Genomic DNA, 15,438 nt, shown 5'->3' with positions numbered 1-15,438 from the left:
TCACAGCAAACATGGAAGAGAAAGCGGAGTGGAGACAGTTACAATTTTTGGTTTTCCATAAATAAACAAAATGGTACAAAATTACTTTTTTTAGGCAACAATTAATAACGTGTTGATCACTAGCGTTCTCATTTAAGAAAATTTCCTTACTCTACTTGTTCGCTCCGTTGCATAGCAGCCATAGACAATTTGACTGCAGGATATTAGGTCATCATCATTCTCAGGCTCTACCTTCACTCTTGTCCTGAATTCAATATTAGAGAACAAAGAACATCTTGGAATTAAAAAACAAATACAAAAAACAAATAATCCTACATCCCAAAAAAGGGTGCCTGGTGAAAACTGCTACAAAAACCTAATTTAAAGTTGGAAAATCGATTCTGAACTGAAACGCAGTATTACTTTATTATAACAATGTTACAAAACCAGATAGCTGCCCCATACCCTGCAGTTTTCTGTCGGATATTTTCAATTTCAGCCATGTAGCTGCTTGCTTTAGTGATGGCCTGGAAAGCATCTAGTGGTTCTATTTGACCCCAAATCTTCGAGCCAAGACGGTCTAGAATGACCAAGAAACAGTGCAAAGAGGGCCAGAAGGGATCTGATCCGGGGTCATCTAAAAACAATAAGGGAAAACATGTCCATAAAACATTCAAAATTTTTGGTAAATTTTTACATCTTCTCCCCAAACAGCATTCTTTTGGCATTGTCTAAATTGACTGGTGATTGAGTATGCATTATACTGGTGCAATTTGTTTGATTTTAAAATTTCAGCTTTTTGGAAATTAACACGTGTTTCAACTCCCGATGTACATAAGACGATGTCTTTTGGCATACTGACTTATAAAGGTCGGTGCTCCCTGTGACTGTGTGTGCAGCCTTGTGCTGCCATTCCTTGGCGCGTTACAAAACGAAAATTTTCGATAAACTTTTAGATTTTTGAATGATCTTACTATCATTTTCCCTAAACACGAATAAGTAAATTAACGCCACACTTAACATAGTTCCAGTGAATATAGTGTACGAGTCTATAAAAGCTTAAATGTGCAGCCATTAATCGGGTTGTACAATGTCATGTCTCAGGCACATGTACCATCTGCTGTCTTTAAAAAAAAATATACAAGTGTTGATTTCAAAAACCAGATTGTGGTTGTGCTTTACCTTTATTACAATCATTCATGGTATTGATAATGCATTGAGGAATGCTGGCTTGCCCTTCTGGCCCCATTAACAAAGAGTCCATGGCCTGCGAGTCCAGCTGCATCAGCAACATACAGATACCTGAAAAAGGACATGATGATTTTAGTTTGGGAGAAACATCTCTGCAACCCCCATTTCAGCAAAGCTCTTCAGTGCCCCAATATTGCAGACTGTATATAAAGTATGCTCCAATATTGCCAACAATATTGCCTAGTTTGTTGGATTTTTCTCATGTTCATTTGTGCTAGTGACATGTTTCGTAATTCTCATTTTTACAGCATCTTTGATCATTCAAAGGTGATCTAGATCATTGCATGTATTAATAAATATCTATGTATGCATGCATGTGTGTACGTGTGAGATTTAAGGAAACATCCTTATAGCAACATGGTTGTGGTCACACACAGCATACCTAGCCAGTAATGCTTCTTATTTTTGGAGTCGTAGAGATGTGGAGGTAGAATATTGAGCTTGCCAGAGCAGTACTGGTCATCCACATTTATGAAGTCCACAGTAATTCCTAAATCAATGATGTAGAACATGCAGGAGAAGACCTCCTGAAGATCATAATAATTATCTCTGTCCACTCTGCCCAAAGACCTGGCAGTCGCTATTGCCCAGCGACGCACCTAAGAGAGGAGAAGGACAACATTTTGAAAAATAGATGGTCCGCATAGGCCAAAGACCATAGAAAGACACCCATAAATCAGAGTAAGCACATTGTTCAGAAAAGGTTTTTCTCTAGAATTTAGAAGATGGTTGTCAGGATGTTTGTCGATTAAGCATTCAATAACAAGAAAGTATTTTGTAAAAGAGCTATTTAGTTTATACATTAAGACAAATCCACAATTTCTTATTGATGAAGGGTGTAGAGAATCAACCGTACAGCAAATTAACAATGCTGAATTTATGAATTGAAGAAAATTTTCTTGTGCATAGTGACATTTAAATTGTGTGAATTTGACTCCAAGCTTTGATAGAAGATGGAAAATTACTTGGTCTTCAATGCCTATAAAAAGGGACTTGTTTGTTTTTGAAACTGGCACACAACACCTTTGCTGTGAACCTTAAGAAGGATGGCAATTCAACATGCAATATACAGTATTTTCCAAAAATATGAAAATCTGATTTTTTTTTGTTTGTAGATTTAATAAAGATTCTGCACTATTTCTAGATCCATATTTACATGCATGAGCCTGACCATGTTAACTGCTCCGAACAATAGTTCAGAATATTTTTTTTTTACATATGTGGTGAGGGGGAAAAAATAATTTGAATCCACACTGATAAAAGCAGGGGAAAATATATAGAAATACAGCTGAACAAAATATGGAGATTAAACATTAACCAATACATTTCCCAAACAGTATACAGGCTTACCTTTTCGTTTGGGTGCACCATGAGCAGGTAAATTCCCTGATAGCGCTCATGCACTGGTAGAGGATTATTCATATCCTCCATTTTGCATAACACTTTTACCACCATTTGACCTGGAGTATAGAAAGAAATAAGGCGATTAAGAAGAAAGTAACATTTCTATTTGACAAGCATTTATCTTGCTTGTCAGCTTCTCTAGCGATAGTAAATAAGGCTGTTTGGCAAAGCAAATAAAACCTGGTTGTGTGTGGGCGTGGCAACGATGAACATTTTTAAGTTTCAATATTTTACATCAACAAGCAAATTTTAGAAGACATTAGATATTAGAGGATAATTCTTTCACTTAAAAAAACTAAACAATTATTAAAAAACAAATAATAACAAAAACATTAACGGCAATTTAAAAGAAAATTTCAACGAAATAAGTTTTAATCAACAATAAAAATGAAAAAAAATTTAAATAAGTCCTTTGGTCAGGAATTTAGTTGCAGCCATTAGAGAAAAGTTAACTGTTGAACAAAAACTTTCAAGGAGAACTTACAGAGCTCCTGGTGGCACAGAAGGTATGGATATTTCAGCACTTCCATGAGCGCAAATCTCAGCTGGTTGAGAAATTCTTCGGCTGTAAACTTTGAGACCGGTAACTCATGGCCTTCTTCGACAAAGTACAGGTCATGATCGTCCACGTCGACCTCCAACATTTCCCGAAACACTTCGAGCAGCCGAGACGTCTCCAATTCCCAAAGACGCTGAAATAGAAAATGGACAGTAATTTTTGTTCCCCTCCATTAATGCACTTGTCAGAAATATTATTTACACACACAATTCTGAGACGACTAGAACTGGATAAAGAAACAACAAACAGCACTGCTAACACCCAAGAGTACAACGTTCTTCTTAACTTCCTGTTCTTTCATTCACATATCGATAACAGTGAACAGCATTAAGCTTTAAGAACCAATTTGACCTTCCTGCTTAAAACATCCCCTGCATAAAGCTACCTTTTAAAGAAACATCATATCTAAATGACTCATCTTTATGATCATATTCACATGCTTTTTAATCATCATAGATTTGCATATCCAGCTGTTATTTTCACTTGTATTTAGCAATTTTTTTCTTCTGTTAGTTTAGGTCCCCTGGTGGTCTAGTGGTTAAGATGCAGCGCTCCCACCGCTGCGACCCGGGTTCAATTCCCGGTCAGGGAACCATCCCCAGCCACTCTTAGTGCCGGTCCCAAGCCCGGATAAATTGGGGAGGGTTGCGTTAGGAAGGGCATCCAGCGTAAAACATCCAGCGTTAAAAGCTGTTGGAACAATTAAAAAAAAAAAAACTCCTCTATTTTGGTATTTAGAGCTCTGCTCAACGTTTCACACACCGCTTTTCGCTTTTTGACCCGTGTCGGTAGCAAAGTGAATGATGTGGGTTTTTTTCTCTTTTTCACTAAATTGTGTAAAAATGTATTTAAAAAAATAAAAATTTATTTAAAAAAATTGGGGAAACGCTGTTTTTCAAATGTATCCAGATTAGGTAGGACGTAGCCTAGGATTTTGTCAATTTGGCCTTTTTTATGCTTTCCAGTGTAGATTTATTTATTGCTAGTGACTCAAAGCACTTTTGTACGTCGCTCTGGACAAGGGCGTCTTCTAAATGTCACGCAAAGGCAAGACAGTTTGGGGTGCGTGTGTGTGTGTGTGTGTGTGTGTGTATACCTCTTGCAGAGTGTGAACACCCTCATCCCCTTTGTTAAGTGTAGTTCGCGTTTATGAGCGTCGTGTCACTTATACAGTGCGAATGCTCGCTACTCATCACAGCATTTGTACCTTGTGCAGTGCGGAGACCCATTTGCATGCTATGTGAGCACCTCATGCAGTATAGGGCTGAACTTTCACGTGTATAGTGTAGTGTAGTTCCCTCTCGCTTCTCAATGTCTTGTATACACTAAGCAGTGTAAAAATGCAACTTTGGTTGCAGTGGGATTGTACCTGGTGCAGTGCTGGGACCGTCTCTCTTGCTTCGTGGTACACCGCCACACACTCCAGGCAATACAGGAGGTCTTTATTAGCATCTTGCATTTCCTGTGGCGTCATCTTACCGGCGCAGTAACGCTGTAGCACCGCCTTGACGGCCTCATCGCCATCGTTCGATTCATTTGCTTGGATACACCACACGCACGTCTCCATAACTGTGTATAAAAGAATGAGGGGAGGGAAAAAAAAAAAAAAAAAAAAAAAAAAAAGGTACTTATTACAGGAACACTGAGATTTGTGACCATACAAACAGCTAGTTTCTCATTTAAAACTATAAATAAAATGTACACATTGTGTTAGTACACAGAGACTGTTGGCTGTTACATAATTTCGAATCCTGCCCATTCTAGTAGTGAATAATCGAAGATCGTCTTTTGTAGAAAAAAACAAAACAAGTAAAGAATAACGCAAACCTGCTCAGACAAAAAAAATTTCTGATCCAGTTGATCAGCTGCTGTATAAGGAGATGTTTCTTTTCTGACTTGTTTTCAGATCAAATCACATGTAGGAAAAAGATTGTGTGAAGTCAGGACACTTATCGAATATGACCATCTATTCCAAACAGCAGCATTTACATTGGGTGTTCAGATAGCGGCAACATAATATGCTCATTTACGCAACAGTCATTCCTGCAGACAAGAGCATTGATTAGATCCAAAGTAGGCAGGTAAAAGGTTTAATAGTACTAAAGCAATCAAGAAGAGACAAATTTGAACGACATGATCCCAACAGAGTGACTTGTCTGAGAAAAATTATAAGGAACTGAAGCTCCCAAAGTTATTGTTTGCATCAAAACAAATTTATAGTTCCTCTGAAATGACAGTGGTGGATAAAAGATTAAAGGAGAAGCAAAGGGTGACGTATTAAACTGGAGGAAGGTGCACATGGGTGAGCTCTCTCTCTCTCTCTCTCTCTCTCTCTCTCTCTCTCACTCTCATACATACATACATACACATATAGATGTATATATAAAAAAAAATAGAAGTCACCATCTGGCTTTAACAGTCTTTATTGCAGAAGCACTTGGAGTGTTACAAAAACTAGTTCACTAAATGTTCAATAATGTTTCTAAAAACTTTTTCGGCTTCTCCCACCAGGGACCCCTATTCAATAAGGTTTCTAATGTCTGCTTTCTCGGGTCACAAAGGGTAAAGGGTAAAATTTCCAGGCCTACAACATGTTTGAGTTGTACTATTATAGGTTTTGCGGATTTTACATCTGTGAGACCATAACTCTGGTGGGACTTGACCTTACATGTCTTTAACCTTCGTGCTATGTTGCAGGTCAAATTGACCCATTTTAAAGTAGGGGTTGGGGGAAGAAATGCAAAGCATAATAAACGACAACCAATTTTGACACAACATTTCAACAGTTAAAATTTTTTTTTTTTACTTTTCAATAAAATGCCTGCTTGGTTATATAATATATAAAATTATATTTTAATTCAAATAGAATAAATCAAATGAATGCAATACACCTAGTCATTGTAATGACTTTAAATTTGTGCCAATTTAATTGATATGATCTACTTAACTGTTCTACTTAATTCAGCAGACTTTAACAAATGTCTTCATTCCGTCCATCCTTCTAACATTCACTCCATCGATATGCAGAAGTGTACGGATTTTCTCCTTTTAAGAGAACCCTAACCCGTGTTTATTTTTTATGCCCCTGCAGGGCTCCAGACTGCGACTAAAAAAATAATAAATTGCGAGTAATTTTTCGCCACCTGCGACCATATAAATTTACACTTTGAGCGAATAATCCGCATGTTATGACTATGTGCGTGTTCTGTAAGTAATGGCCTGTCATATAATTTCTTGACGTAATAAACTAAGACACATGCGCCGTGTTAAAGCGCCAAAATAACCGGGCAGTTAAAACAAAACTCACCATCACAAAAAAACATGTTGGAACTAAAAATATCAGACTTTTCCAAACAGTCTCCATCTCCACCCAACTCTTCCGCTGATCACACACGTGTTAATAAAAAAAAGCGTTGGAGAGAGGGAGAGCGACAGACACACCGAGGACCATCTTTCTATATCAGTCAGTGAAAACATAAATAAATGTGCCAAAAGACATTTAAAAAAAACTTATTGGATTCTTGGAAGAGTTTTCATGGCTGAGGTACGATCAGCCATGAGCCATGCGACTTCTGCTCTAAAGCGGGCAGAGAAATCGCGGGGCGTCCCCACAACTGGCGTCTTTATCTGCTGTGATCCAGCGGCCCACATTTCCAGCATTTTCCAGGGAAATCTTAAGGAAAGTCTGCCTTTTTTCAGTGCTGTGGTCTGACAAATATATGAAGGGATTATGGCAGATGGAGTCGTTTGATTTGCTGAAGATTGAGTAACTTGAACTGTTGACGGTGGAGAACTTGCAGTAAGTATCATTTGTTCCACTGCTTTTTTTTTATTAACCATAATTTCTACCTTTTTTCTTCTGTTTGTTAATTAACTTTTCAAGCTGTAGTTGAGTTTAGTCCAACCACATCCACTAGTTTGCGCATCATCAAATGCATTCCTGAACAATGTATTTATTCACGGTTTCCCTGTAGGTATCTGGGCTCTTGTTTCCCCCAATTGATCTCTTATTGATATGCTTTGGGATCGACTCTGGTTGAGTATTCTGCACATAATGTTTGCCACACTGCAGTTTGGAATGCTTCAAAAACAGTCCCATCCATATAACAGGAGTCCAAAGCGCTCATGAGGTCTGATGCTTGGAGAATCAGTCATTTTTGTCTATCTTAATTTTTGCTAGAAGGACTTTAATGTTCTACAACATCCAGCAGTTTGTCCATCGTTTCTTCTTCAAAAGTTTGAATCCAGTTTCCAGCGACTCTTCGTGGTATCCGGGAGGCGAGCTATCGGCCCCTCAAGGTCCTGTCTTGCCAAAGGTCTTTAACTGAAAAGGATTCCCTTTTCTCTTCATCTGACCACCTTTCTTCATTAAATGATAATGCTACTACTTCTTCTCTCTCTCTCTCTCTCTCTCTCTCTCTCTCTCTCTCTCTCTCTCTCTCTCTCTCTCTCTCCCCCCCCCCCCCCCTCTCATCTACTTCTAGCTCTTTTGTATTTATCTGTATCTTGGATTTATTTTTTTTTGTTTATTTAATCTATTTTTGGTCCCCTCACTGTATTTCTATGTCCTTTTCCTCATGACTGGTCTAATGGTTCCTTCTCCCATTCCCCCTTCATACTGCGTTTAGATTGTCTCCGATGCTGTTCGTGTCCGTTTAGAACGATCTAAAGGCAAAACAGGATTCCCATTTGTTTTTTGGTAGGTTCTTAACAACTAATTGTTAGTTTTTCTTTTTCTTAATCTACACATCCTGCTTAAACAGTGCCAGTACTACTTTTTCCTCGTATTCCCTTTTTTTTTTTTTTTTTACGTTTAAGCGCTTAGTTCTCTTCTCTTATGATTTTATTCAAATTTCCATTTCCTCAGAAAATGATGGTTCGATTGTTCCTTCTTTTGCCCATTTGGTCATCAGTTCTTTAGTTCGGTTTTGCTGTTTGTTAAACATTTTCTCTAGCAATTCTTTACACAACGGATATTTTAATCCTAATATTTCTACTGGAGCGGTCGCCGTAGTTAATCTTTTAACTACCTTATATTATTCTTGACTTCAGCGTAATCTCTGGACTTTTACATTTATAATTCATTCATACCGCTTTTCAGAAGAATTCGTCTTTTTCTTTTACGTATCCTTATTGCGAATTTCTTATCGCCCCTGTTAATTTTTCTTCCGTGTCCAATTTCTATAACGAACACATTTAGTAAATAACTTTTTTCCCGTCCAATAGTCTTAAAGTGAATAAATCGTTCTTTCCACAGTGCCAGTCAGCGTCCTCTTTATAACGGCATATCTAAAGAGAGTTCAGTACAGAATATAAAGTCTATTTATTCTCTGAAACTGCTCCAGCTACGTCATCACTCGCACACACAGACAACATAAATCTTACTCTCCTCCCACTCCCTGGAGTGGCCCACTAACACCGGTCAGTACCCTATTTCACTGACCCCTTTAATTACGATAAAATCCTTTAATGGTTTTCTTATCTAAAATTTGCGGGTTCTCATTTGGAACCTAACTAAGAGAAGTTGCGGATTATCTTAAATTTTGCGGGACTCCGCAGCGGGACTGAATGTTCAGGAATGTTGGGAATAACATTTTAAACTATGAATTTGGTCAAATACTGTACTCTATTGCGTTTATAAAGTGTAAATCTCTCCCAATGTTTGGAATTGCGAGAAAGAAATGCGGAGTGACAATATCCTGTGATGATGATTGGTAAAGATCTGGTATTAATCGGTCATTGAGCATTTTGTTTAGGCATGCCACAAAAAAAAAAAATACCAGTATTAGAGTGCACTGGATTTCAGATCCTAATGTTTAGGATCGAGATTGGGGCCGTCTTTTGTTTATCTTTGCAGTTAAAAAAAAATAAAAATTACGAACATAAATTGGAAATGTCCCTAAAGTGTTTAGCGTGCCCTAGCCCTGAATCAACACATACATTGTAAATAGAAACACAAATATACCAAAACATGGAAAAACAGGATTGCAAAACCAATCTACACGCATAAGCAATCGTAGGGCTAAATGATGAGCTGTTTTTTGCGATTTTTTCTTCAATTATCAAGAAATTAAATAAGGTAAATACAGCAATCTGAAGTAATGGACGACTTGCTTCCGAAACATTACGTTTAACACTGTTCAACAGACTGGAGGCATTTTAACACTGGTTGTTGTGAATGCAGGTCACTGTGGTTTGGAAAAGATTAGCAGGAGCAGTTCATCTCCACCAGTATGTAGAAAAGTAAAGTCTGATGTGTGCAGTGGGTGCGTGGGGGGGGGGGGGGATTCTTGTGTACGTGCGAAATTCTTTGGATTTCAACACTCTGATGTACTGTATTTCGAAGGCAAGTACTTTGTAAATTCACTCAAACGTCTGTGTGAACCCCTGCAACACAACCAAACCTGCATCAACGCCTACAGAGGTATCCACAGCTAAATCTATGATGAACGTCATTACAAACACCGTAACTGATAGCCAAGCAAATACTCAAGCGTTATTACGCATTACCTTTGTTAATTTTTGTCAATGGATGCGACACTAACAGACACCATAAGTTACCTGGCAAAAAAAGAAAACCGTGCTATTTTATGGGGGGCGCGATCTTAGTTCTTTAACCAAGCCACCCAAAAAAATACGATACCTGAAGGGAAAACGGTTAATGCAGAATTGAAAGATGTAGGAATATTACCATGTGGTCCAGCAGGGTGAATGAACCATACCGATTTTCCCTTCATAAGCGAGGACATTGAGAGGGGTTGTTTACAAATGTCATAATTTCCATTAGGGCTGCTGCTATCCATTATTTTAGCAATCGAGTACTCTAACAATTACTCCACCGATTAATCAGATAAGAAGTGCTTTTACTTTATTAAAGAGCAAAGCTCAATCAGAACCAGCAGGTTCAGGGACAGCTTTTTTTCCATCCACTATCACACTACTGAACTCTACACTACACCGTTGGATCACTGTATATAACTTCTGTACATTGTATGTATAATTGTACATATTACATAGTATCTCTTTTACCCCTCATTACATCTGCACTATTTTTTATCTATATGGATCTTTATATCGTTACTGTACATTCTGCCCAACATTTCATATTGATGTATATATAATGTGTGCGTATATAGTAGACTTGTTTATTTATAGTAGGCTTGCACATTTCTTAAATGCCATAATCTTATAACCATTCACCTGTACTTCTCAACAATGTCCACATCTCTGCACTGCTATAGCCTTTATATTTATTCACTGTACATATGTTTCATTATAGATCACATGCTGTAAATGTGCTACTTATTTATCTGCACTACTGTTACTTTTTTGGCCTTCTGGTAGATGCCAAACTGCATTTCGTTGCTGTGTACCTGTACTATGCCATGGCAATAAAGTTGTATCTATCTATATATAAGGATAAAGTTTTGGATTAGTGTTATGGATCGATTAAAAGAGCGTACAAGTCGTTTTGTAAACCACCTTTGGGAACCTCGGATTATAATATGGTGTTACTTGTTCCCGTGCATAAAACAGTCCTAAAACGTGAGAAGAAAAGAAGAAAAAAAAAAAAGCACAGATGGGTCTGAGGATGCCACGCTACGTTTACAAGGTTATATGGAAAGCTTGGACTGTTTTTTTATGGACACTGATGAAGTAACTGATGTAATTTGTAGTTCTCTGATGTTTTGTGACAAATGACTCAAGATCCTTGTGAGAAAGAAATAGGGCCTTTAAAGTGGGAGATACAGTTCAAATCAAATGACATTGTCACATACACATACAGAGTATGACATGCAGTGAAATGCTTTGTGCGACTGTCCAGCATTTGAGCATGAAAAGGAATAGAATTGAAGATAAAAATAAAACAGAACAAAAGGAGATGAATGAAAAGTATAAACTATATAAAAATAAATGTATATACATGTATGAGTAAATTGTACTTCCAATATCTGCCATATAGTGATTAGTGTGATTGTCCTTAAAGTTTCCATGTGCAGTATGGTGTGATATAAAGTGGCACTGTGCTGTTCAAGTCCAGAGTTAAAGTGTCACAGTGCAAAAAAAAAAAAGTTGTGCAGAAATAAGTAACGATTGAGAGAGAGAGAGGTCGAGAACGAGAGCCTGGATGTTTCCTGGTTTACACTCTGGATGGTGGAAAGAAGCTCCTCCTCATTCTCTCTGTGTTTGCTTTCAAGGAGCAGAAGCGCTTCCCTGAATGCAACAAAGAAAAATAGTCCATTGTTGGGATGGACTATTTTCCATTTGAGAATTATAGGCTAAAAAAATAATAATAATAATTGTGAAATTAAGAGGGTGAAAGCAGTCTATAAGGAACATTTTGGGGTTAAATTTGAGAATGGGGAATTTAGGTTCTGTTTGGGAGGGGATGCATTTAATCACAGGTCAGGATAAGAGGAAAAGGAATAATGGAATTACTGTGGTTTGAATGGATTCAGTGCAAAAATGCACCAAAGGACATCGAGGGTTTGAATAATGCATGTAGAATAAACCTGGAGCATGGTTGTCTTTTTTTTTTTATTATGTGGGTGATGCAGGAACAGCTTTTAAACATAATATAAGGGTTAGATTACTTAAAGGAATGTTTCAAGCAGTCAGGACCAATAATTTATTACATTTTTGTCATCTCTAAAAACAAAAAGTTCCTGTACAGTGAAAGCAGTCTACAGTGATTCCAGTGCCAAAAAAGCAAAATGTAAAGACACTAGTTGATGTTTGGAAAAACGAGTAGAGAGAAATTACACAAAGGATGCAAAGTTCTCTAGACCCCCTTCAAGGTGCAATAGTAACTCTTTCGCACTTAATACGAAAACATTTGCGAAATGACGAATTTATTTTTATTTTTATCTGCTTTCAAATCTGTGCTAGTTGAGAACCTTATAAATGAATTTGGGTTGGGTTTTAGTCTTGCAGGTTGGATTTTACACAGAGAGAGAGAGAGCGCGAGAGAGAGTAAATGTCTTTCTAAATGGTTGGCATCATCTACTGGGTCACATCAAGGATGTGTCCTCTCTCATTAATTATTTTGTACACAAAAGATTGTAAAAGTAGTTTTAGAAATTTATTTCCTTTCTTCTTGTTAGCTTTAAAGTTTTTAAATTTAAAGGTAAATACTTCTTGGAGAAATTGTGTTTAAATTCTGTGTTCTAATTTCAAAGACTATAGATCAGTGTCCACAACCTTTTTTGCACCACGGACCGGTTTAATGTTGGACAATATTTTCACGGACCGGCCTTCAAGGTGTGGCGGATAAATGCAACAAAATAATAATACGACCGGAATCAAAATTGGCATTTTCTAAATATAATAATAAACCTGAATCCACAGTGGTGTTTTTTGTTCATTTTGCTCGCTTGGGGGTTTAAATTTTGCGGTAATGTATTATGTGTTAGCAGCCGGAGCAGCACCTTTAAGAAGGTAGCGGATGTAGGTAAGTCATGTGACCGATGCATCATGACATACATCAAGAGTGAGTCATAGACAGCTGGGGGGGGGAGAGAATTCGGGAATTTTCCAAAATAAAACATCGTTCAGAATCAAATAATAAATAAAATGGAAATAATGCAAGTTATGTATTCTTGCTGTGCGGCCCGGTACCAACTGACCCACGGATCGTTGCCGGGCCATGGCCCAGGGGTTGGGGACCACTGCTATAGATGACCGGGTTGTTCTGACCATTGATTGTTAGTCAATATTTTCAATACATTTAAAAAATGTAAATGAAATGATCCATCTCAAACATGCTGCTTGTTTATGATTATTATGATATCTTGTTTTTGGTAAACATAAGCAGAAAGCATTGTAATAAACACTTTAATAAATGCTCTCACCAAACCCAAAGTGTACTCGTGTCCATTTAACTTTAACTACACTTAATAATATTTTTTTAAATAATTATAATAAATACTTCACTTAACTGACTTGTAAAGAGTTTAAAAAGTTTATGATTTTAGTTTTATATTCTCATAATTAGTTGGATTCCTCAAGGGCCCTACTGTAACAATATATGTCCATATATATGGTGACTTAGTGGTTATAAAGTTATACTTTCACTCAAAGTATCAAGTTTATTCACGCATGACTACTTCATGACCCTCTGTCCTGGCCACCACTTGAAATCTTGCCTGCTTTTTCAACACATTTATTACTGTTCCCCTCAAGAACATGATTTCTTGCAATCATTACTGTTATTCTAAATCCCCACTTAGATTTTTTTGTGGTACCCTGAGAAGTCAGTATATTCATTCATGCATGACAAACACGGGAATAAAAAAAGTTAAAAGGGCACCATAACGCCAAATGTCATCTCTTGCAAAACACAAGCATTCGGTGAGCGGCACCTCTGTAGCCCAGATAAAGAAACAATGGCGAAAGCTTGTTTTTGTTATACAATTAGAAAATTATAAATAAAGATGTTCATGATTTTTTTTCTTCTAAAAATAGTAATACTACATTTGGGTTTACTTGTTTAAAAACCGTTTTAAGAGTTTTAGAGTAAAACACGTTTGTGCAAGAGCTGTAAATATTACAGTCCATCAAAACATGCTTAATGGACATCAGGGTTTGACATTTTAGGGGATTTTCTCATTAGTAAAAATGTGTGTTCATTTTGAGTGTCCTATCCGGCATCGTTTGATCATAATTACTCTGTATCAACGTGATGAACAGAAAACCATCTCAGAAAGCATAATCAAGGGAATGAAATGTCATGCATATGGGCTTCAATAACAGCAAACCACACTTTCATCGTGCAGGGGAAAAAAATAAAAATAATAAATAATAAAAATAATATTAAAAATAAAAATAAAAAAGCTCGGGCTGCAGTTTGCACTTCTGTGGACACTCGATGGAAATGCAACAATGTCCACCTTCATAGTACAAGTTTATTAAGTAAGAAAGCTCCGATATTTTACGCTCAGCTGCTGCCAAATCACTGGCTAGATGACCAGGTGTATGGTTGGTGCTAATAATGTGGTCAGGGAGTGTATTCTGACTGCGTCCAATGCCTGAAAACCACACACTTCAGCCTCGGACTAATACCGTGCAAGCGACATGTTCCATCCCACCAGCCTCCGGAAACAGTTTTTTAGCCTGCAGGTGTACTACTCAGTCCGTGTATTAGCGTTTAGGCAGCGTGTAAGAGCATCTGGAAAATGTTTGCAAACAGGAATAACGCTCGTATAAGACAGCCTAACGTGTATTACGTCATTTTAACGCGACTGAGACTGCAGAAAGGCGCTAAAGCGCAAACAAGTAGGGTCGACGCACGTGCACGAGCCCGCGCTTACACACAGCCGCGCGCGCCCGAGCACGCACCCACGCTCAAATTGAAACTCGGGTTATACACGTCAGACCCTCTACTTACTCCAAACCACTGTTATGACCAACTTGAAAAAAGATTTTATTTTATTTGTTTAGCCATAGCGCTAACCAGGTCTGCCTTTTAAACAAATACAATCATTGTTAGCAAATTGTATGTGGAGATAAACGCAGCGCCGCGCATAAGGAACCCTAATAACCGCCAACAACAATAAAATATTTACTTACCGACTTTCAGACTGCTTTCAGACTCATTTCATTTGCATTCGTGATGCTCCTTATTTTGAAAGAAAGGAAAACTGGGTCGTAAACTGCGTGTTTTGATTCACATACTGCAAAAGAGCTCGGGTGAACGCGTGACGTCACCGCGCTGCTTCCGTGTTTCCGCAGTGCCTCAGGAAACAGCGTCTTCTTCCGTTTTTCAAGCGCCAATCAATGCCGTTCAGCTGAAACGCTAATTGCGAATTCAAGCCAATCAACGGAAAAGGGTTTAGGTACTAATTTACTAAAAACGCAGTTTAATTTACACCAGCAGACACAATCTATTTGTTTCAATTAATTTATTTTGTGCTGGATGCTCTGTTCTGATTGGTCAGGAAAAAGAACTCCTTGATTCAGCTTCTATATTAAAAGCAGGTCTCACTCGTCCTTCTAAAATGTTTTCTTTCTATAGCAACTGCTCCACACCCTCAGCTAAGATGGTGCTTCTTTCATTTAATGGAGTTGTCGAGACTCAGAAACCATCTCTGAGCGTACACATCACTTGTGGATTCTCTGTTGTGAATAATTTCCTATGTAACACACTTAATAATAGAATAGAATAGAATAAAATAGAATAGACCTCAAAAACCAATGAAGGATCTTCAGCCTTGGATGAAGAAAAGCAAAACTTCTTTATTGCACTC

At 37.7% G+C, this 15,438-nt stretch overlaps 1 protein-coding gene across 1 annotated transcript in view; it reads right to left on the bottom strand.

Annotated features, from left to right (window-relative positions):
• Window positions 1-14,949, bottom strand: part of setx (senataxin) — a 32,767-nt gene extending 17,818 nt beyond the window's left edge. Inside the window, exons 1-8 of the mRNA XM_083563934.1 lie at window positions 14,762-14,949; window positions 4,563-4,762; window positions 3,119-3,326; window positions 2,581-2,690; window positions 1,613-1,829; window positions 1,162-1,281; window positions 445-616; window positions 151-244 (exon numbers count right to left, since the gene is read on the bottom strand). Coding sequence (XP_083420060.1) covers window positions 151-244; window positions 445-616; window positions 1,162-1,281; window positions 1,613-1,829; window positions 2,581-2,690; window positions 3,119-3,326; window positions 4,563-4,760 — 1,119 coding nt within the window. The 5' untranslated portion in view covers window positions 4,761-4,762; window positions 14,762-14,949. The remainder of the gene's footprint in view (window positions 1-150; window positions 245-444; window positions 617-1,161; window positions 1,282-1,612; window positions 1,830-2,580; window positions 2,691-3,118; window positions 3,327-4,562; window positions 4,763-14,761) is intronic.
• Window positions 14,950-15,438: the final 489 nt, after the last annotated feature.

This window comes from Silurus aristotelis, assembly GCF_946808225.1.
Source record: "Silurus aristotelis genome assembly, chromosome: 16".
NCBI classification, from domain to species: domain Eukaryota; kingdom Metazoa; phylum Chordata; class Actinopteri; order Siluriformes; family Siluridae; genus Silurus; species Silurus aristotelis.
Note: the sequence above shows the minus strand (reverse complement) of the source record. Positions and strands in the feature narration are given on the sequence as shown.